Source organism: Papaver somniferum, chromosome 7 (genome assembly GCF_003573695.1).
Source record: "Papaver somniferum cultivar HN1 chromosome 7, ASM357369v1, whole genome shotgun sequence".
Classification (NCBI taxonomy): Eukaryota; Viridiplantae; Streptophyta; class Magnoliopsida; order Ranunculales; family Papaveraceae; genus Papaver; species Papaver somniferum.
In genome coordinates, this window is record NC_039364.1 from 183,039,531 (window position 1) to 183,062,353 (window position 22,823).

General features: G+C 35.6%; 1 protein-coding gene and 1 long non-coding RNA gene across 2 annotated transcripts; one reads left to right on the forward strand and one right to left on the reverse strand.

The window, feature by feature from the left end:
- Positions 1-4,393: 4,393 nt before the first annotated feature.
- LOC113295655 lies at positions 4,394-5,923 on the reverse strand. Its single transcript, XM_026543985.1, has 2 exons — positions 5,613-5,923; positions 4,394-4,911 (listed from the first exon to the last, which is right to left on the reverse strand). The coding sequence occupies exons 1-2, from the start codon at positions 5,839-5,841 to the stop codon at positions 4,394-4,396; spliced, it is 747 nt and encodes a 248-aa protein (XP_026399770.1). The 5' UTR covers positions 5,842-5,923.
- A 4,292-nt stretch (positions 5,924-10,215) lies between these two features.
- Positions 10,216-11,000, forward strand: LOC113297080. The gene is made up of 3 exons (XR_003333264.1): positions 10,216-10,336; positions 10,526-10,592; positions 10,727-11,000. It is a non-coding gene; the product is annotated as an uncharacterized LOC113297080 (long non-coding RNA).
- The last annotated feature ends 11,823 nt before the right edge of the window (positions 11,001-22,823 follow it).

A 22,823-nucleotide genomic window follows, 5' to 3' on the forward strand; every position in this document is an offset into this window, starting at 1 on the left:
AATTTAACATCAACCCATATTCCTAATCTGTCCCAAACACTCAAACCACACCTTAATGTTGAGTCTCCTCTACAGCTGATCCAATTTCATCACCAAAAAGTCAATAAATATAACAATCAGATAAAAATCATCAAAAACAGAAGTGGGTTTGTGATTAACCTCTCCTTAAACTGTCTTTTTCGTCTCAACATCTTCACTACACTAAATCTTCAATCCAGTGACTCAATCTCTTATAAACAACCACGATTAATGTTAATTAGGTTTGATATGATAAAAATCCCCAAGTTGTCTCTCGATTTTAGCAGAAGAAAAAATTGATTTACATGCACCAGAGAGAACCAGAGAGAAGAAGGAAGAAGAAAGTGAGAATCAATCTCTTTCTATTCTGCTATTACACGTACAGGAGAAGAAAACAAAGAAGAAGAAGAAGAATGAATGAGATCGAACACGTGACTGACACACGCGTGAAGGACATTTCAGTAATTTTACCACATGTATGAGATTTCCCTATATGATATTTTGACGAGATATTGACAAGTCAACGCGATAAATTGACCGAGATGGTTAAAGTGGATGGAATCCGTTTAACTTACCTAGTTTTGTAAGAAATAAAAAAAAATGGCCTAGAAATGAAAGTGAGGGTCCACACCAGGCCTACTTCTGCATATAATCCTTGTAATTTTTCATAAAAATGGAGCGAACAACAACCAATACAGGGCATTTTGAATCGTTACCACCTTGATTAGCAGCAGAACCTCAAAAAGCAATTTTCAATATTGAGCTTCTAAGTCTTAAAATAAGAGCTTGATTTATGGACTGACATATTGAAGAAGGCTAGTAAGCGGAAAATCTCAATGATGTTAACGACAAAGTGTGTACACCTGAGATTTTCAGCTGTGATCTCGCACATTCGGCAAGGAGTCGAGGCACCCCGTGGTTAATGTTTTCTCCATTTTTGGTGAACTATAACATCTATATCAACGACAAATGATACATGACAGGCTCATAAATACACGTGTAGATTCATGTATATTAGGCAAGTCAAAGTACCTCTCAACCACTCAAGAATCATGGATGCAGCTTGTCGTGACAGTTTCCGGATCTCAGTGTCCAAAGCTACAAAAAAAAATGGAACCGGTGGAGCCCTGGACTTCCTGGCATAGGGGCCACCATGACAAACTTAATAAAGGAACGTACTAATAAGTCACAGGTAAATCGATATGTACATTTATGGGGATTACCTGGGTACTTGAGGTTCCACTTAGGATTCACATTTAGTACACCACAGGTCCCTGGAAACCATATATGCATCAAATGGAGGGGTCGTGTCAACAAAGATAACATTCCTTAATTTTACCACAAAATATATAAACAATATGCTTACCTTTCTCTCGTCCATGACGTAGGGTATGTTGATGGTGGAAATGATTTGTTTGCCGTTGGTAGATGAAAGGCCAAAATTCCTGCAAAAGGGACATCAATGTTTACCTCCAAATTCGTTGGAAAAATGCGAGATACAAATGAAGTGTAAGGCTCGTCCACAACAAAGTAGGCCCCTTTTACATACTTTCCACCACAGGTGGATGGAGCGTGACCTCTTTCTCTATGGCACGAATTACCTATAGATCCTATTATAGTGTTCTTAGTTAGTGACAGGTCCACCCACTAAAGCCCAGTAATCGGAGGTCCATAATTAAAAGAAAAAAGAAAAATGGACCCAATTTTTTAAGCCCAGATCCTGCACACGTGTGTAACTTATTACGTGCATTTTAAGAATTCTCAAAATAGCCTTCATTATATATAACAGAAATAAAAGCCAGTTTTCCTCAAATTTCTTTTTCTTCTCAGATCCGTTTTCTCTCTCTCTCTCCCTCTCCTCTTCTCAACTGAATCATGAAAATTAGATCGATTTCATGATGTTTTCACTTTCTTTTTGCGGTTTTGGTAGTTCGATCTCATGATGTGTCTCTTGTTTTTCACGTGTTGCTGATTTTTAGACTATGAATCAACAGTACATATTTGGTATATTGAAATATAATGCTCTAATCTTGTTGTTTTTTATAGTTTTGGAGATTTTTCTTGTTTGATCCAGAAGTACATATATGGAAACTCAAATAAAAGTGTTTCGATTCTATTTTTTCATAGATTCGTTACTTGTTTTTCACATGCAGCTGAAATTTAGATTATGGATCAGCAGTACATATATGATGTATTGAAAAATTATGCTTTAATTTTGTTATTTTTGTAGTTTTGGATATTTTTATTCTTCGATCTAGAAGTATATATATGGAATACTGGAAAAAAAAGGTGTTTCGGTTCTGTTTTTTATGGATTCATTACTTGGTTTTCACATGCAGCTGATTTTAGTTCCATTTTGGTTGTTTTTTATATGCTTTTCGAGTTGCTTTTGTGTATCAATCATCGGTACGTATATGATATACTGGTGGATTTTGATGAAACAAGTTCATATCTAAATAAAAAAAATCATGTTTTATGTTTATTTCATTAGTAGATCTGATATTTTTATGGTTTTTGGTTTGTTTTTCAGTTTTCTTTTGTGTATTAACCATCAGTACATATATGACGTACTGTTTATTTTTGTGTTTACTATGAATCTATAGGTTTTCTCTTATTTTTTTGGTTTGATCCAGGAGTACATATATGGAATACTGAAATATGTGCTTTGATTCGGTTAGATTTTATGGATTCATCACTTCTTCTTGACATGCAGTTAAGTTTTAGTTCATGAATTTTGCAGTTCATATATGTCGTACTGGTTGAAACTTCTTCTGATTGTGTTTTATTCAGAGTTTTGCCACTTTTTTTGGTTTGATCCATGAGTTCGTATGTGAAATACTGAAGTATTGCTTTGATTCTGTTATATTCATGGATTCATCACTTCTTGACATGCAATTGAATTTTTAGTTTATGAATCCGTTCTACGTATATGTCGTACTGATAAAAACTTCTTTTGATTTTGTTTTATTCATAGTTTTGCCACTTTATTTTGGTTTGATCCATGAGTACGTATGCGAAATACTGAAATAGGTGCTAGTTTTGTTGTTGTGTTTTAATATTGTTATATTCTGGTCATATTTACAGGTTCAATATGTCCAACGGATACGTACTCTATATGTAAGAAGTGCGGCAGATATATACTCAGATTTGTCAGCAGTGTAGCAGATATGTACTCAGATTTGTAAGCAGTGTAGCAGATATGTACTCAAATTTGTAAGCAGTGTGGCAGATATGTAATCAAATTTGTAAACAGTGTAGCAGATATGTACTCAAATTTGTGGTCCATTATATGTTTTAATTAAATTTGGACCTCCAGATAAAAAAATCCCGATTCGGTAGAAGTATGTTATTTCACACGTATTTAAACAGTAGGGGGTATATTAGTCATTTCCATGTTTTCAAAAAACTTTGGACCCTAGGTTAAGGGTATAATCCGGTTGGACCCTACTATAAATAACCTTATGGGCTTAGGACCAAACAAGAAATTTTCCTTCTTTATTCTGCAAAGTACAAATACAAAGATTAAAGCCTATTAGACCGGGTCTTATGGAGGTGCCCAAGGTCTTCCCAACTCCAAAAACTGTCACCTAAAGTCTTTCTTCCCGCAATCCTTCCCTAGTGTGTGGGAATCCCAGCGGAAAGACTCCGGATACGGCTAACCATTAGCCGTTTTAAAAAAGTGAAAAACGGAAAATCATTAACCATTTCGTTCTTAAAACCCTTGCAACTTAGTGGGGCCAAGAGAGATTTTAGCTTAAAAATCGATTAACTTGTTTAAACCGGATAATGATTATCCGTTATGGAGCAATTTTGGTAGGACCAACAGAAAAATAAGTGGGGTTTTAGGATTTGGTGGACCCAACTAATTTGAAAACGGATTATCATCATCCGTTTTTTCTTAAATCTAGAAATAACCATAAGAGCTAGCCTCTTCCCAAGCTGAGGTGGAAAGGTATTTGGGAAGCTCTTGGGAAGAGCCATAAGACCCGGTCTTAAGAAGAAGCATGTAAATGAAAACATTTGTAAGAATGCCCCAATCACTAAACAAAGGGCATAATCACTCTTCTAATGTTATCAAACAAAGTGGATATACATGACTCCAAACTCCTACCTTTTATCTTCAAGCTTAAAATTCTATAATGACATTATAACATCAAGTTGAAGCAGAAATATGAAGCATGACACGTTTGTAAAATACAAAATTAGAATTGGATCCTTACTCGATATTTCCCTCATCGGGAATAACATAAGTCTGGTATGGATTATTCTCCTCTTTAGATACTAAACCCAAAAATTGAAACAGAGACAATAATACATGCCGCTCATCTTTTTCTTTTCTTTTTTTGAAAATAAGACTTATATTACTGAGCCACCGTTAATCTGCTAATTCAGACTCTTCTGAGACTAACTTATGTTGAGTTGCTCTTCGAATGACTGAATTTGTTGGATTAACAATGGCAGAACAAGATACAAAGGTAGTCTCATTAGAGTTACATAATTCATAAGCTTTGACAGTGTCAAAAGCTATTGCGGGAAATAAAAAGTTGGGAGCTTGATCAGACCAAAAAGCTGTATTTTTTGATCTTCTCCCATCCTTTGCCAACAAGTCTGCCACCTTGTTGTTAGCTCTTCTATCCACATACTGGAAACCTTTAAAAGAAACTAGTTTAGCTGCTACAACCTTAACTTCTTCTAAAACTGCTATGCATTGCCATTTCACTGAATTTGTCTTTCCTTGCAGATACGATATTGTAGCTTGATTATCTCTTTTTATTATCAAGTTTTGAATATTGTGTCTGTCGGCCCATTGCGTTGCCTTGAGCATAGCTACAGCTTCTGCCTCTTCGGCTGAGAAGGTCCTGCACCATCCATGTTCTGCTGCTGTAAAGGTTCCTGTTGAGTTTCGAATGACAAAACCAAAACCTGAATTAGTGATTTCAGATAGCCAAGATGCATCACAGTTCAGTTTCAGAGTATTTGCAGGTGGTAGTTGCCAATAAATATTTCTGGAATGATTAATGCTATGCAATCTGTGATTAGTGTGTTTGTTGTTTGGGTGCCAATAAACAAAGTGACTTGATATAGCAATTGCTAGTTGCTCAGCAGTTCTAGTTTTGTTTTCAAGCACTCTCAAACAACGTTCTTTCCATATGAACCAACACTTTGTTGCTGCTAAAGCCATAGAAATTGAATCTAAGTTTCCTCTCTGTCGCTCATCTGGATAACCTGATAAACACCAAACTAAAGTTTTGGGGATTGAATTTTGTGATTTTTTTGGGACATTTTGTAGAACATGTATAAAAGAAAATTATATTTTACAACGTTTCCTGTATTGGGGGTAATCAAAGCATATGAAAATGATATAACCTGCTTTTGTGGCATCAAAACACTAAGGGAAAGAAAATGCACCAAATCTATTGGCGGATGACATACAATCTTCACATGAGATGTAAACCCAACAAAGTTCTGAGGTAAAAATAATATTGAATCCAAACTAAACCACAATGAAAGAAGAAAATGTAATGACTATAATAAACCAATAACAGATCAAACGACCGAAAAAATGATGAAGAAAAGAATGGCAAAAAACATACCTGTGCGACTGGCGGAACTGATAGTGTTTTGATTCGGCTCGGAGATTTTATAGGGAAAGCCGGAGAGGCCACTAAATGCATGGATGAGCCTTATCAGGAACAGGGAAGTGAAACGTTTAATCTTAATCATTCTTAAGGTTTTAGTGGAGATTTCTGCAAGATTTGGGTTGGAGCGCAGTTGCGGAAGAAAAAATAAGGAAAATGGAAGTCGATAAGAGAAAGAATTCATTATAGCTTAATGCGGCATGGATAACGCCTCATGTGAAGATCCAAATGCCAGTTAGGAAAAATGAATTTAATCATCACAAAGTTGTGTCGTTACAACAATGGAAGACCCAACTTATGATTCGCTAATTAGGAAACAGAATTAATACACCTAGCTGGGACGTGAGGGAAGGCCACCCATTGGATTGACTAAATCATGTACGTTATTCTAGAAGGGGAGGGAAGATCGCAGCCACCCGTTGGAAAAATGAATATATCTCAGCCGTTGCGTGACTCACGGAACCCTCCTGTTGTATAAGCATTGATTATTATTATTATTATTTATTATATAGATTTAAAACATAGTTTAGACAAGTTAGGCAAGATAAAGAGAGGCCAAAATTTGTTTAGGGAGAAGCTAAATCAATGGATGTGGTGGTTTACATTATAATTATATCATTAATTTCTCATAATAAATATTTTATTAATCTTACATCATAAATATCTTATAATTATCTTCATAAATAAACTTTCATTAAATATTTTATTAATCTTTCGTTATAAATATCTGTTTAATATTATTTTTATAGATGAACTTTCATTAAATATTTTATTAATCTTTCATTATTAGTGTCTTACAATTTTTAAACGGATTTTCTTTTTTAGTGGAAAAAATATGATGGGGAGTGGAAGATATTACAAGAAATTGGATGGGAGTCTTGCAACAAGCCGGGCTCCAACCCCTTTTTGAATGACAACCCATAACTTAGAAAAGAAAATCTCCCACTCTACATTCGCATCATCAAATAAATATAAGTTCATCATTAAATATTTTATTAATGTTTACTTATAAATGTCTTATGATTATCTTGATAAATACTTTTATTAAATAAATAATAAATTTGTTAATAATCATATCAGTCTGGTGGTATTTGTGGGTGGTAGTCCATGGAAGCCGGTGACGGTAATGATGAGGTAGTGGTGATGGGTAGTTCTGGTGGTGGTAGTGCAGGTGGTCAGTGTCGTATTCAGGTAGTGGGAATTTCTTATTCTATGTTGGTAGTTGTTATACCTAATGATTTTTATAAGAAAGGATGTGATTTATGGAGATTTAGTCTCATTAGTGGTTTAGACCTAAAGGGAGTAATTTTTCAAGACGTGAAGAATAACTTGGAGCAACAATGGCAATTAGGTCAAGGCTGTGTGAAGTTTGTTCCCATGAATATTTTTTTTTTATCATTCAGTTACGTTCACAAGAAGACAAAGATAAGATGTTTAACATAGAGGCTTGGATTTTTGATCAACAAAAGCTTAGTCTCATGGAGTGGTTTCCAGGGTTGGATGCAGATAAACAAAAAACTTCTCATGCAACTGTATGGGTTAAGTTTCCAGGATTGCCCGTTGAATTCTGGATTGAAAAAACTTTGTTGGCTATGGGTAAATCTCTGGGTACACCCATTGTAGTTGATAAGCGTACTCTTGATCATGAGTATGGGTACTTTGCTTCTGTTCTAATAATATAAATTTTATGGAACATAACACATATGTTATTCACGTAATAGCTTGTTGCATGCGAATCTCATTAACCTCAACTGCCACACTTCTCATCAAGTTCAATTTGTCCACATCCGAAGGGTTTTCATCAGTTAAACGCATTGCACTTTCAAGTCTAAGCTGAGCCTGTTTTAGCCTTACATTAACGTTACAAAAACCTCTTGATTCCATAACTTCATAGAAATTTTAAGATGCTTAAGCTTCCGAGGATAAATAAAAGCAGGTGAACCCTCAATAAGTTCATTCCAAATTTCCTGAACCATACGCATGAAATCTGGATGCCCAAATCACATCTTTTGAACTCTAAAAGGAGCTCTTCGAGGTCTTGTGTTAACAAAAGGATAACCAGTAAGAGGAGAATGATCGGAAACTTCCCTAGGAAGAGCTTTACACCGCCAATTATCAAAACGATTTAACCAAACCTCGTTTATCACCGCACGGTCAAGTCTACTAATAATTCTTCTAACCCCCGTCTGCCTATTAGACCAAGTAAATTTACTTCCCAAAGACTCAGCTTCAAAAAGACTATTGTCATCCAGCCAATTACTAAATTCATTCACTACAGACGTACGAGGAGTCGCCCCACCTTTTTTTTCATCATTACGAAGAACACAATTAAAGTCCCCAATAACCATCCATGACACCTGTTGAGCCCCCATTTAACTGTCTCCATAGAATTCTCCTTGTAGCTTGTACCGAGCTAGCGTGAACAAGGAAAATATGAACACCATCAACCACAATAATTATAGCCTATTTATAAGTATTCAACACCACCGGATCAGCAACATTCAAAGACCACAACATCCACAAATTCCCAATACAAGTATCTGTAGAGTTCTGAATTATCGAACTATTAAAACCATCAATACGAAATCTGCACATAAACTTTGAAGAAACCGACACTCTTGGTTCAGCGATAGCAATAATATCAGGTTTAAACTCCTTAACTAACTCTTTAAGTCTACATTGTGCTTCATCACGCACAATCCCATTAATGTTCCAAAAGAGAACTCTCATTTGGAAACAATATTTTGGGACTATTCGTCTGAACCCGCTGAGCGGTCCTGGTAGCTTATTTTCTCTGAATTCGAACTCCTGGTTTAAGAATTCCCAATGATTTATTTCCTCTATCCTGACCAAACCCTATTTTAGAACCTAAGCTTGTCCCAGACGTAGAGCTTCCAGTTATATTAAAGTTAGGAATAACCGTGAGTTTAGAAAAATCTGACAATTGATTACTCCATCTTCCCACACTGGTATCCATTGGCCCTTCATGCGAATCCAAGCTATCTTCCAACACAATAGTGTCTTCATGTAAACCCAGTTCAGCATTAAGAGCCTTAAACGGATACGGAGATATAACAATTTCACGCACAAAGAGAGCATCAGTTAAAGGAGTGTTGGAGAAGTTATCTACAATACTATCATCAAGTGAATTCCTACTCTCCCCCATTTCAGAATTCATTACTGACTTAGCATTGGGCATACCCTCTGTAGCACCAGATACTATATATACGCAACTGCCCTTTGTTTAGTTCTTGCCAATTCAACAAAGGCAGAGCGATAAGCAGCTTCGGACTTTGTTATCTCATCCTGCAACTGTTTAGCTACAGTCACTTGACCACTCCCTGATACAATCTCACCTTCCTCAAGAACAGAATTAGCCGATTCCACGTTAGCATGCAGGCCATGCACAACATAAGTCGTATTTTGTTCAGGCAAACTACTTTCAGCTTCAGGAATAACAGGAATCATTGGGGCATTCTTTCCTTTCTTCCTAATACTAGCTTTTTGTCATTCTTTTCCAATGTTCAGATCATCATTGTTTCCAGTAATTGTTTTTGCTACCAGAAATTGTTGTCCTTGAGCTAAGATTTGAAGCTGCATATTGTTAACATTGTTTTTGTGCTTTTTTCGGCATTCTGAATCAGAATGACCAATATACTTGCACTTGGAACAAAATTTAGGTTTCTTTTGAATCTCAATAGGGTGCCAAAAATCTAAACCACCAAAAAAAATCCCGGAATAATTGGCTGGTGAAAGGGGCTAGTAATACTAGTTTCTTTCATAATTCCATTCGTATTCGTAGGATTAATAATACTATTTCGGAGTTGGTGGATGCTAATGGGGTTACGGTAATTGATTGTGATCAGATTCGTGATCTCATTGTTAATTATTATGAGGAAAAGTTTAATGAAGATGATTCAGTTCTGGTTAATTCTCTTTTTAATGTGGAGCATGATAGTATTTCTATGGAGGAGAGTGCGAGAATGGACCAGTTACCTTCTATTGAGGAAATCCATGAAACAGTTTTTGGGTTAGGAGCTGACAGTGCACCAGGTCCGGATGAGTTTGCTGGTTTCTTTTATAGGTATTTTTGGGAGATTATCCGGGATGATTTGGTAAGTGCTATCAATGCTTATACAACAGTAGTGTTTGGTGTGTCACGTAACGATTGAGATATATTCATTTTTCCAACTAGAGGCCAGGATCTTTCCTCCCCTTCAATATTTGATCCGCAGGAATACACCGTGATCTGCACCGTGATTTTGGTGTGAGAGAAAAAAAGTTGGTGGATCCCACCTTTTACCCCACCCCCTGCAAATCTCCCCCAAGACTGCCCTAACAGCCCTTAGATCTCTTCACGGTGCACAGTCCGGTACACACCTTCGGTGTGTGTATCATTGTTGTACTTTAAATACAACGGTGATCATATTAGCCCAAGTTCATTGGACATGCCCCACCTCTCTTAAATTCCAACGAGACTCTCTCCCACGAAGAAGATGAAAAACTCTTCAACGAGATTCAGAAAATTAATGGAGATTAAGAGAGAAGTGTTCACCAAGATATTAACATAATAACAATAAAAATCAAAATAAGTGGCAGCCAGTCTTCGTCCATGATTAAATCAACCTCTCCCTTTTCCTCTCGGCAATTCTAGGATATTGTTTTCTCTACCTGATCAGGTGCGTATTAACTTTGATTCTTCGTTTTTATTTACTTCTTTAAAAAAAATGAGTTCGATAGACTTACAAAATGAGTCTTTACAGGGATACCAGGTAACCCTAGATTTGTTAATTTTCAAAGCACCAAATTTGAAATTTTGAAGTTTCATTCAAAACTCTAATTTTGATTTCCTTGGATGAGCAAATTAGTTCTGAGCTACTAGAGGCATTATACGAGAAATTTCAGTCTGAATGTGCAAAGTTCTCGCAATATCAGGTCAGTTAAGGAATGCGGGACAATTTTCAGGTCTTAACATTACTTTGTTCTCATTTACTTGATTTCCTCTTGGAATCCACTTTGAATAACGATATTTTACCTTGATTTGTTCTTATGGGTATTTTATTTTGCAGTTTGATTTGCAAGGAATGATTGATTTAGTAAAGTCTGTAGCTGAAGATACCGTGAAAGAGTAATAGGAAGCTCCCCAGCCAAATCCAAACAACGGGTAAAAATAGAGAAAGAAATAAAATTATTGATCAAGTGACACAGATTTATGGTGAGTATAATTGTTTTCTCATTTTTATTTCGGCTATGATGCCGGTCGCTGTTATAATCTGAATCGTTTATGAGACGAATATGAGTGTTATGGGCATTAGTAAATAAGATTAATGCTAAAAATGTATGGTGGTGATAAATGTGTTATTGGTCTTATGTGCTATTAATTACTTGGGAGAAAGTTTGAATATAAATTAAACCCAAATACTGATCGATTTCGTTGCCCGATCTCAAATCTCCTATGATGGTTTACACAAGGTAACTGTATGTCTAACTTTCTACGCCCATTTGGTTTCGCATTCCGATTCGATAACATATATGATCCATTTCGCATTTACTCGGATGGCTATATTGTCTAAGGAAGGACCAAGGTGCAATGTGTACTCAATTTTTAAATTTTGAAACATGGCATGTTGTCAACAACTTTGTTTTTATACTACATTTTATTTTTTTGGTCTTGATTTTGTTATCTATATAGTTTCCATGTCAAAAGTTAGTCTGAAGTTTTCGTAGAGATGATGACAATTAGGGTGATGTAGATTTTCAAAGATTACACTCGCAATAGAGTTCTCTTTTTATATCATATTTTATTTCATTTTCATTTCTTCCGTGGAAATCTCACAAACAAATTGTTAATTGTTATTGTGTTGCATCCATGTTTGCCATATTTTCAGTTGATGTTTTGCGCCTGCATCATATTTGATGCCTTAGTGTTGCTCCTATACATGTTTTAAGATTAGAACGTATGAGTTGTTGGTTTAGACGGATGTTGATTTAAAAATTCTTTGGTTATTCTGCAATAGTTTCTCAGTTCAGAAAGAAGTTCCAGTGATGTTTTGACTTTCTTGGCTCGATCTTACATGCCCAGACTTCACGTGACAATTTTATCACTAGGTTTCGAGTTTTAGGCATCGGTATCCAGTTTGTGCTATTGGTCAGTATCTTATAAGAACAGTTTTCCTCTTCGGGTAGAAGGGTTTTTATAGACGAGGAGAAGAAGTTTCTTATAGGTTACTAGCCAATTTCAACTAACAAGAACCACGAGAACTGCTTTTGGAATAAATTGAGAAGACAACGTCAGCTGGATCTTACAAAAACCATCTTCCCCTTGGGGTAGAAAGGTTATATACACAAGGAGAAGAAGGTTATTATAGAACTGGCAACCCCTAAATTTTTGCTTCTCTGTCATTTTTTCTTGCGGTTCTTCCTATTCGATCGTCTTTCAACATCAGCTAATCAAGGTGTGTTCTTATACTTCTTCCCTTTCCTATCGACCTTTTACTGCTAAAATTAAGATAATCATCCTTATTAAAGTTATGGGTTAAAAATATTTAAAGTTAGGGTATCTATTCGATGCAATGTCATTAAGCTTAGTGTTTGATTTTCTTGCTGCTAGCTAATTTAGGATATCGATCCCGATGCAATAGGATTTCTCGGAATGTACTGCCTTTCTATTGGAGCTTAACAATAATTTTTCTGTTTGAATAGATATTTCCCGGCATATGTTTAAGAATTACACATCATATACCAATTTGAACGAGTTCCCCAAGTTGCATTATGCTAGGTCATGTTTGAGGTGATTCACACTAAGGAAAATGTGGTTTGTGTTCTGATTTAGATGCGATTATTTTTGACTTAGCAGACCATCACTCTCAGATGTGAATGATGAATACAAATACAAAGGGTAATATCCGCCATCAGACGACATTCCATGTACAAAAAACTTTGCTCGCATTTAGAAAAATTTGTGATATTGTAGGTTTAGAAATCATATTCTATTGTGTTCATAATTATAGGCATAAATTTGGTGCATATCAAAGCACTTAAATGAATCTTAATTAGAGATTGCATAGAACGGACACAGAAATGACATGAGTTATTGCGAGATAAATTAATCATCTTTTAGATGCCTATACGACAACGATGTTTTACTTGCATTTAATAGTATGACTATAAGTGATCTTTGAACAGGTAGATAGTTTATGTACTTGAAACGTATTATGAAATCTTAATTTGGTTGTCTGAGGGAAGGCGTAATTTGAACTCAAGGATAGGAGATGGTAATTGGCATATTATATTTATTTATTTATTTACTCTTCCTGTGTTCCATTTGACTGCATCGTGCAAGCGGTCCATGGCAAATGGCTATAAACCGGTTTTTAGACTCTAACAATGACACTTCATTGTTAAAATTTTAATTTTTTCAAACATGATTCTAGGCATTAACTTTATGCTTTGGCCAAGGGTAACTAATTTCTTGGGTTAGTGTCAGAGTTTTCCTGTTGATTAACTTCCGCTCCGTTTTTGTGTGCAGTCCATTCAACTCCAATCATCCACTTGAACTCTTCAACTGTGGGGGTTCTATGTTCAAGGCCTTTACGGCAAGGCGTTCTTTCTAGATTAGATATGAAGCAAAAACTATCAGATTATGAAATCAAAAAACAACAGGGTTTATTGATAGTAAACCTGAGAAATGTTCTATGTTAATATGGTGCAGGATGCCTCTTGGTGATCGAGTGTTTTGCTTAAACAGAAGCGGTAATCATGAATAGGGTAATCAAATTTCGGCAATTGAATTGACACATCTCTATAGTTAGAAGGCTTTGAAGATCCAAGTTTTGACTATCATCGTTAATAAAAATCCCTTTAAGACTACAAATTATTCGGTAGATCGACCAGTACAAACAAGCAGCAACCCGTATTGGAAATTTATAACCGCCAACTGAAATGACTTTGGTTTTGTGAAATTAAATATGTTGTTGTGAAATCTTATTGTTGTTTATGGTACATAATCCTAGATTAACTTTTATGTTTTTGATCTCTGTCTTTGATCTCTGTAGCAATGAAAGGAACCATCCCACAAGTTCAAACCTCTATGGATGGGTCAGCCTTATTATCCTGGCTCAGTTGTGATCCCGTAGAAGACTTGGATACATCGAGCAGGCCGCAGACCGGTGAGAACTATAACATGGGCAAAAGGAATTAGGTAACAATGGTTACAGGCTAAATTTGATTTCAGATATCATTTTAGTGATATGAGCATTTGAAGCTGAAAAAAGTTAAAAAAAAAAAAAAAAAATTAATGGAAGGTTTTGATTTGGGAGGAGATAGAATGGGACAAGTACACATTTAGAGGGATTCTTCGAATCAGGAGATCAAACAGATCAGAGAAAGCTTGCTCTAAAGTAAGTTCAATTTAACTTACTCTACACAAGTTCTACTGCTTTCAGTTGTGGCAATTCTATTTATTTGGAACTTTGTATTTTGTATATATAGCTCAGTGAAGACTTTTGTGTGATTGAATTGGTGTTGTATATAGTTCTGACCTAAGTGTAGTCCATACCTTGAACATTTGTGAAAACAGTTCAATGTTTGTAAACCAAAATGTTGGGGAAGGTTGTAACTTGGTGCTGGGTCATATGAAGCTATGTGGAGTTTATCATTATGTTAATGATTTTAACAAATTCATGTTTGTGTTTAGAGTTTCAATGCACATAGGGTGCCGATAATCAAATTGGGAAAATCTTATGATGCATTTTGTCAACGCCCTAGGTTAATACAAACAGATTAGGTATGTGATACAGAATGTTGAATGAGTTGGATAAAAAAAGTACATAGAAGACCCAACTTAATTTCATTCTTAGGTGCCTGTTTATTTAACAAAGAGTCATCCAGGGTGAGTATACATGCATGGTTGGTAAGCTAAGGAAACAAAAGAAACAAGCACAACAAGAAAAACGAAGGGAACCTTGAATAGTTGGTCAGATGTTTTCTTTTTTTTGGTAAATCCAAATTGTATTAATAAATAATCAAAATTACAAATACCAAGTAAGAAAAGAGGCCGAGAACCCCAAAAAAATTATAAACTAATCAAATCTAAAATAAGATACATAAGGTAATTTAATTGAAACAATAAAATCAGGACTTCCATCATAACTCAAGCCTTCACCATCATTCAACCAACAACCTCTCTTGGCCATCGTGTCTGCAGCAAAGTTTACTTCTCTATAAGTATGCACAAAATGAATTGTGTTATATCTATTACTCATTTCAACCCATCTATGTCTTATAAACCAAGGAACATCAACAATATCACCTGAAAACGCCAAAACAGCACCCATAGAGTCTGTACGAATACAAATGTCTCTAACCTCAAACTTCAAAGCACATTCCAACCCCACAATAACAAAAAAAAGCTCAGCAATATAATTAGTTTTGATACCAAAACCAACACTCATAGATCCCAAAACATTAGCACTCGCGTCTCTAACAACCACTCCAGCACCCGCTCTTCCCGGATTTCCCCTATCCGCTCCATCACAACAAAGCATCAATTCATTAGAATTTGGAGGAACCCAAAAACACTCCTTTGGTTGCACCATCTTGACCCTCCTATGGTGAACTCTAAAGAAAGAGAAAATCCTTAGCTCATCTTGATTGTTAAACGTATCACCCTTCAACCTTCTCGAATACTCATGAATCTGATTAAACACCTTCTTGTGGAAAAAATGCCAACTAACTCGTTGATTTCCATAAACAAATCTATTACGAGTCAACCATAATTCCGAACGAATAACAAGAATAGACAGCAACCATACATCTTTAAACATACGACTCCTGCCCTTAGCTTGTTTATAAGCTGTTGTGAGGTTTTGGTGAGGATTGAGACCGAAAATCTCAGAAATCCAAAGCCACGCCTTCGAAGCAAAATCACATGACCATAAAATATGATCCAAAGTTTCCTGCTCTCTGTTACACAAGCAACACTTGTTAACCACTTAAATCTACTTCTTACCTTGTCCAAAGTCGCACAATCCCCCCTAAAAAGCTTCCAATTTCTTGCAGCAAGAGAAGGATGAATTGTCGGTCTCCAAAGAAGATTAGCACCCTCCAACTTAGGATACTTCAAGCGAATCAGTTCCTTGGCTGAGCTAACCGTAAACTGACCCTTGAATTCAGGTTTCCAAACTTTGTAATCTGCACCATGTAACGGTCTTGGCAAGGTCTCCATATTAACGCCAGCAACAATCAAATTTTGAACTGCAATACCCGTGAAATGCCATTCCCCGTCCAACAACATATCACTAACCATTACAATCCTATCAAGATTTTGTACTCCAATCACATCAGCAACACTAGTATCCCCCCACCAAGCATCGAAATATAAATAAGTTGACCTGCCATCACCAATCAACACTCTTGTATTGGACTGAACCTCCTCATACACCCAACGAAAACCAGGAAGAATAGAGGATTTAATGTAGCCAACCATACGACCAGACCGAGAGAAGAATTTTGCACGAAAAAAATTAGTCCACACCTTTTTTGAAGTACAAATCTTCCAACACAGCTTCACAAGCATTGCTTTATTCGCCACTCTTGTTGGTCAGATGTTTTCGCAAAACGATTTTGAGTAATGTAGGTAACAACGAACTTTTCGCATAAACAAGGAAATACAGTTGCACCATATATATGGTATGAAATAATATCAAAAGATAATAGATTTAACTTTCAAGTTCAAACTCTTAGTACAATTAGCGGTATTCAAGGAATCTTAAGCTTGACTAGGATGAAGTTATGCATATAAATAACCCAAAGTATACTAAAACAAAAAAAGTCATCAAGTAGTTATCCATTTCATTTAGAAATATGTTTTATTTTGTAGAAAATTTAGAAATCTGCTTAATTATATCCGTTTACATTGTATTTATTTTAAATACCGTTTTACATTTATAATTTTGATTTAATTTGCTCTCTTCACTTCTGTTGTTGTTATCTCTCTATTTGGATTTTGCAATGTATGTTGTAAATACAGGCGAGTCAAGTTTTCTAAATTCTAATTATGTGTATAATTTTTTGTGAATGTAGTTGATACAAAATTACTGAAGATGCCATCTTAACTTACCTGCAGCACACAAAAGGTATCACCATCTTGATATACACCAACAGTGATATACCAGGTAATGGGGGGAGTTGGACTTTATATAGACTACCATTGATATACCGTAAGTCGCTGAAATACAAGAACCGCCGATAGTTACCATTTTATTTGATACAGTGTAATGTCCATCTTCAACACTCTTACAATTCACATGAAATAGCAAAAGCTTACGTGTTATTTGGGATCTCAAAAATTCTGCACCGACCCGTGGTATTCAAATCACTCTGCACTCCTTCAACATGATGCATAAAGTGATGCAGATACACTCACAATGGCAATAGTTATCGAATGGTCAACAATTAATTTGGAGACAAGGTAAAAAAAAATCGATAAAAACTTTAAGCGATTAGTTACAAGCGTTGCTAGACCTTAAATATTTTATATATACTACTTAACTTTTAGCCTAATACATTTTACATGTATGCATTGGTTTACTTCAAATCCTGAAGTAACGTAACTCCTGTATGCAAGGTATTTGAGAAACACATAGAAAACCTGACCTGGTTTGAAATTTATGGTGTCTATCGAAATTGAACTTTGTAGTTTTCGTATTTGATTAATCGGTTAACATAGGACACGCCTGAAAATATTTTGCAGATTCTGAATAGAGATTCTGCACATATCCTCATTTTGATTATAGGTAGTTTATGGAGGGAAAAGAGACAAGTTTGTAATTATCACACGTAGTAATCCAATACAACATTATCTCATCTGTAGAGTAAGGCGTTGCACCCCCTGTGTTATTCTTATATATGTTACGTTTTAAAACTTTGGTCTGCGTGTTTCAGGCACATTTTGTCCCAATTTATCAAGGATCCATATTTTGTGTAATTACAAAGATTGCACAATTTTGCAATATATGTGAATTTTATGATATATTTTACACTATTGTTTTACTGTTTAGCATGTTTGATATATATGTGTTTCATTCATCCCTTTGAGATTTCTTATGTTCGGTCATTAAAATATTTATCTAGGTGTTTGTGCATTTGGTCAAGTTGTGTTTTGATGTCGGAGGATGGAGATGTAGTTCTGAGAAAAGGTGTCTGCAATTTGAGGTAGTATGTTGTGTTAGCTTTTACTGGGTAAGTTATGTGTTTCACCTCTTAACATTCACTTGGAAACGTAATGTATGAACTAATAAAATGAAAATATATCTCAAATGCATACACCATTTGAACTTTGATGGAGTTTATGCAATATATCGAGGATAATAATGTTGTTGAGACACTATACACACTCATTATATGTCACGGTATTCATTGAAGTGTTGTTATTTTAAACTATTAGTATGATGTTAATTACTATTAGTATGTTGTTGGTTACGCATCTATTATATAAGACCATTTCTCTTAGTTTGCAAGCTTATGTTTAGTTTTTTTGACTACCAAAATTATTTAAGAATGGATGATGCTTAGTTAAATATATATAGACTATCTATCAGTAAATCTCCATTAACCATTACAATGTACAGGTGATCGACTGATCGTAATAATCGAAATGGCAGGAAGAGATTGTTGCCAGTTTGAGATAAAAACTTTGATGAAAAACCTAGTCTATGAACATCTATGTATTTATTTGTTTTCTTTTTTTTATTAAAATCCTCCCTTGGGAGTTTGCTTAAAATTCTCTTTTGTTTATGGTAAAAAAAATGTATTTTCTTTTTTATTTTATTTTTTGACAGAAAAATGGCAATATATAAATAAATGTTGATTAGTTGATCGTTAATGTTATATTCTTTAGCTAATTGTACCAACAAAAAAAGCACACTAACCTTAAATTCCACTATGCGAAAATGGATTCGATCAATTACGGATAAAATGTTGATTGACCGCTTGAAGTTCTATAGAATCAAATTAAAATGAAAATAATTTCAGACTAAAATGAAATCAATTTAATATCAACAAACTCCACCGTTATCACCCACACTCCCGATGACTATCCTTCTAGAAATTGAACACAGAAATTTTCATTAAAAAAAACACACACAACTGTGTGACTTGGGAGATACAAACCAGAGGATAACAGAAAGAAGAAGCCATACGTGGTGCGATAGCAAAGCACCTCAGAATATAACGGTGTATCGGCACGGGTGATTCCCTAGTCTTATTATATTGGACTAATAAATTTGTTCCTCATGGTGTAAATTCTAGTCTTTTTATGCTCGTGCCTAAAGAGAGAGGTGCGAATACTCTTCGGAATTTCAGACCAATTGGTCTTAGTAATTTCTTTTTTAAGATTTTTACTAAAATCTTACCTACTAGACTGGGTAGTGTTTTGGATAAATTGGTTTCTAAGGAACAAGTGGCATTTATGAAAGGCAGAAATATTCATGAAAATATTAGTCTTGCTTTGAAGATGGTGAATGAACTTCAGATTAAGCGCAAGGAGGGCAATGTTGGGTTAAAGCTAGATATAACTCAAGCTTTTGATACTATTAGTTGGACTTTTATTGGGGAGGTGTTTAGAAGATATGGTTTTTCAGAGAACTGGTGTGACTGGATTTTACAGATTCTGAAGTCTGCTAGAATTTCAGTTCTAGTCAATGGTAGCCCGGAAGGTTTTTCAGTATTGATAGAGGTCTTCGTCAGGGTCATCCTTTGTCGCCTTTGATTTTTGTGTTGATTGAGGATGTCTTAAGCAGAAATATCACGAAACTTTTCCGTAAGGGTAACATGTCAACTATGGTAAACAGAAAAGGTATTGCTCCAACTCATTTATTTTTTGTTGATGATATTATGATCTTTTGTAAGGGTAACATGAAGAGTTTAAGAAATCTGGTTGATTTGTTGAGTTTGTATCAACGTGCTTCGGGGAAAACGGTTAGTCGTGAGAAAAGTAAACTTTATTCTGGTGGGGGCTCTTTGAGGAGGAGAGCTATTATTTCTGATTTTTTGGAGATGCCTATTGCAAACTTTCCAGATAGGTATTTAGGTGTTAAAGTAATGCCAGGTGCAGTTAAATATCACCATATTGCCAATGTGGTTGAGAAGATTAAGAATCAATTAGCGTGTTGGAAAGGTAGGATGCTATCTTTTCAAGATTGAGTGATGTTGGTCAAGTCTGTGATTGCAAGCTATTCGGTTCATAATATGGCTGTTATAAGCGGCCAAGGAAGTTTGTTCATCAATGTGAAGTCGCTATTCGTATTTTTTTATGGTATGGTGATTCACAAGTGAGTAGGTCCTTTGTGGTGGCTTATGACAAGGTTTGCGCTCCTTGTGAGGAAGGTGGTTTGGGTATAACTCAGTTGAGTTTAATGAACAAGGCGCTCCTTATGAGCCTTTGGTGGGAAATCCGTAACTCTAATAAGTTTGGGATCGTTTTCTTCGGGCTAAATTTTTTATGAGGAATGGAAATTTGGTTCATTATGTGAAGTCTTCTTTTTTACCAGGTATTAAATGGGTTTATGCTTTGGTGGAGGATAACTCTAAGGTGTTAATTGTAGATAGACGTAATACTTCTCTTTATTATGATGTGTGGGTGGGTGATATGGCTATTGCTGATATTCTTGAAGATTATTCTCTTGATCGTGTTGTTTTGGTTGGGGATATGCTTAATAATGGAATTTGGAGTTTGAGTGAAAAGTGTCGCAACACTTTGTTGGCTGCTGGTATTAATGAAGCGGAATTACCTACCCCTTGAATGGAGAGGATTGTCGGGTTTGGAACCAAATTATACTGGCACATTTACTGTCAAGTCTGCTAAGTCTTTGATTCGCAAGAGATATGTGAAGTTGGAGGGGGACAATCTGTTATGGAGGCAATCTGTGGACCCAGCTTTGGCAGCGAGAAATTGGAAGATTCTAAGAGGAGATTGTGCTACTCTTGATAAAGTTAAAAGCAGGTTCAAAATTCAAGTTGTTAACAAATGTTGTTTGTGTAATAATGAGGAAGAAACCTTGGATCATTTGCTCTGCATTGTGCGTTTGCTGGGAAGGCTTGGGGATGGATTTCATATATTTTTGGAATGCGCTCGCATTTAAATTTGTCTACAACATACAAGCCAGCTAGGGGTAGGAGTGGCATGGTCAAGGACTTATGGTTGCTTGCATTTTTGTTAGTGAGGTCGGAGTTATGGCACACCAGGAATCGTTTTGTTTATGAAGGCACAATGGTGTGATGGAGTTTCTTTCAAAAATGTGTTTTTAACCAGTGCATGTGTTAGAGCATTGCTCGGTCGAACTCGCATGCGTTGCTATCTCAAGCATGTTTGTCAATGTTAGTGATCAAAACTATAAGTCTTGATTTCTAGTCTATTATAGCTAAGGTCTCGGACTAGGATAGAAAGTGTAGTTGAGCTCAAGAACTCCATGGCAATCATCATACAAGACGAAGGACTACTCAAGGAACTGGTGGATCTTCATCGACTAAAAGGACTTGAACTTATCTATCACTCAAAAGTCTATTTATCTCTTATCTTGAGACAAAAGTCGTTTTGCTATATAGACTTAGATTATACACATTTGCTATTTTGAGTTAAGTTTATCTCGCCTATCTATTTCTCGAAATATGTGTTGGTAAGCTTTCGCTTTAGCCAAGTTCATCTTTACCTAGTGACGAAAGTCATGACAAGTTTCAATCACTTTGAAAATTGCTTACTTTGACGAAAAATAGTTTGTGAACAACAACTACAGAATATCAATGTCCTCTAAGAATGTTTCAATGATTGAAATGAGAGTTTAGATTATATAACCATTGGAGGATATAAGCATTGTTGTGGAAACACATATATGTATAAGTCTTTATTCTTTGAACCGAAGTTTGCGAACTTTGTTGATCAAGAGAACCAGAATAGTGGCGTGAGCTAAGTCCGGGAACCCAGTCCGCGAACTGGCGTAAGTTCTCGACCCGAGAAATTATGTTGGAGTTTGTGAACTCAGTAAGCGAACCCAGTCCGCGAACTTGAGTAGGTTATATCTAAAAACGATGTTGGTGAACTTATTCTTATATAAACTAAGGAATGCAAATTGCAAACTGTGGCTATATAGTTCATGAACCGATTCGAGTGAATCAAATCATTTTTGCTTCGATTGTGTCTTGTGTAGTTACATAAGATTTCCTTGCAATTAAACAAGTCTCTAACTAGTTCATTTGAGTCACTTTAACTAGTTATGGTGAAGAAGCATATGGTTGATATGAAAGTGATCATATGGATAACCATTTGGTTAACTATTGTTGAACCAACAAATGTACAAGTTTGGGTACGGTTACACAAGCCTAGAAACGTGCATTTCATTTGTGTGTAACAAGCTAGTTTTCGATCTAATGGTTGAAAAATATTCGCTTGAATCTAATCAGGTTTTCATCTAACGGTGAATATTGAATGCTTTGTTACCAAGCTAACATTGATTACAAACCATGATTTGAAATACTATATAAGGGAGAACTCTAGCAACTGGGAAACCTAATCCCCACACCTTCTGTGTGATACTAGTTGTGCTAAGCTAGAGTCGATTCTCCTTTAACCTTTGGTTTCTTCTTCTAAACCAGGTCAACGACTTAAAGACTTCATTGGGATTGTGAAGCCATACCGATACTACTTTCTTGTAGTTGTGTGATATGATCTTATTGTTTCTATCGTACGAGTACAATTATAATAATTGGCTTAAGATTGATATCTCCGATAGGCAAGATATAAAAGTAATCACAAACACTTCGTCTCATTGTTTGTGATTCCGCAATATCTTTTTTCGCTGCGTCGATTAAGATCATTGTGAGGTGATTGATAATACTATGCTGTTCTTCGGGAATATAATTCCGGGTTATCAATTGGTTCTTGTTCACCTTGATTTATCAAAAGACGGAACAAAACTTGTAGGTATATTCGTGGGAGACGGATTTATCTATTACCATAGACTTTTCTGTGTGATACAGATTTGTTTATTAAAGTCTTCGACTTTGGGTCGTAGCAACTCTTAGTTGTGGGTGAGATCAGCTAAGGGAATCAAGTGTGTAGTATCCTACTGGGATCAGAGACATAAGGAGCGCAACTGTACCTTGGATAAGTGT

Excerpts from the sequence above, each read along its gene's own strand:
- LOC113295655 (XM_026543985.1), bottom strand. The coding sequence starts at position 5,841 with ATGAATTCTTTCTCTTATCGACTTCCATTTTCCTTATTTTTTCTTCCG. Across the intron at positions 4,912-5,612 it reads CAGTTCCGCCAGTCGCACAG|GAACCTTTACAGCAGCAGAA; the intron begins GTATGTTTTTTG and ends GAAACTCAACAG.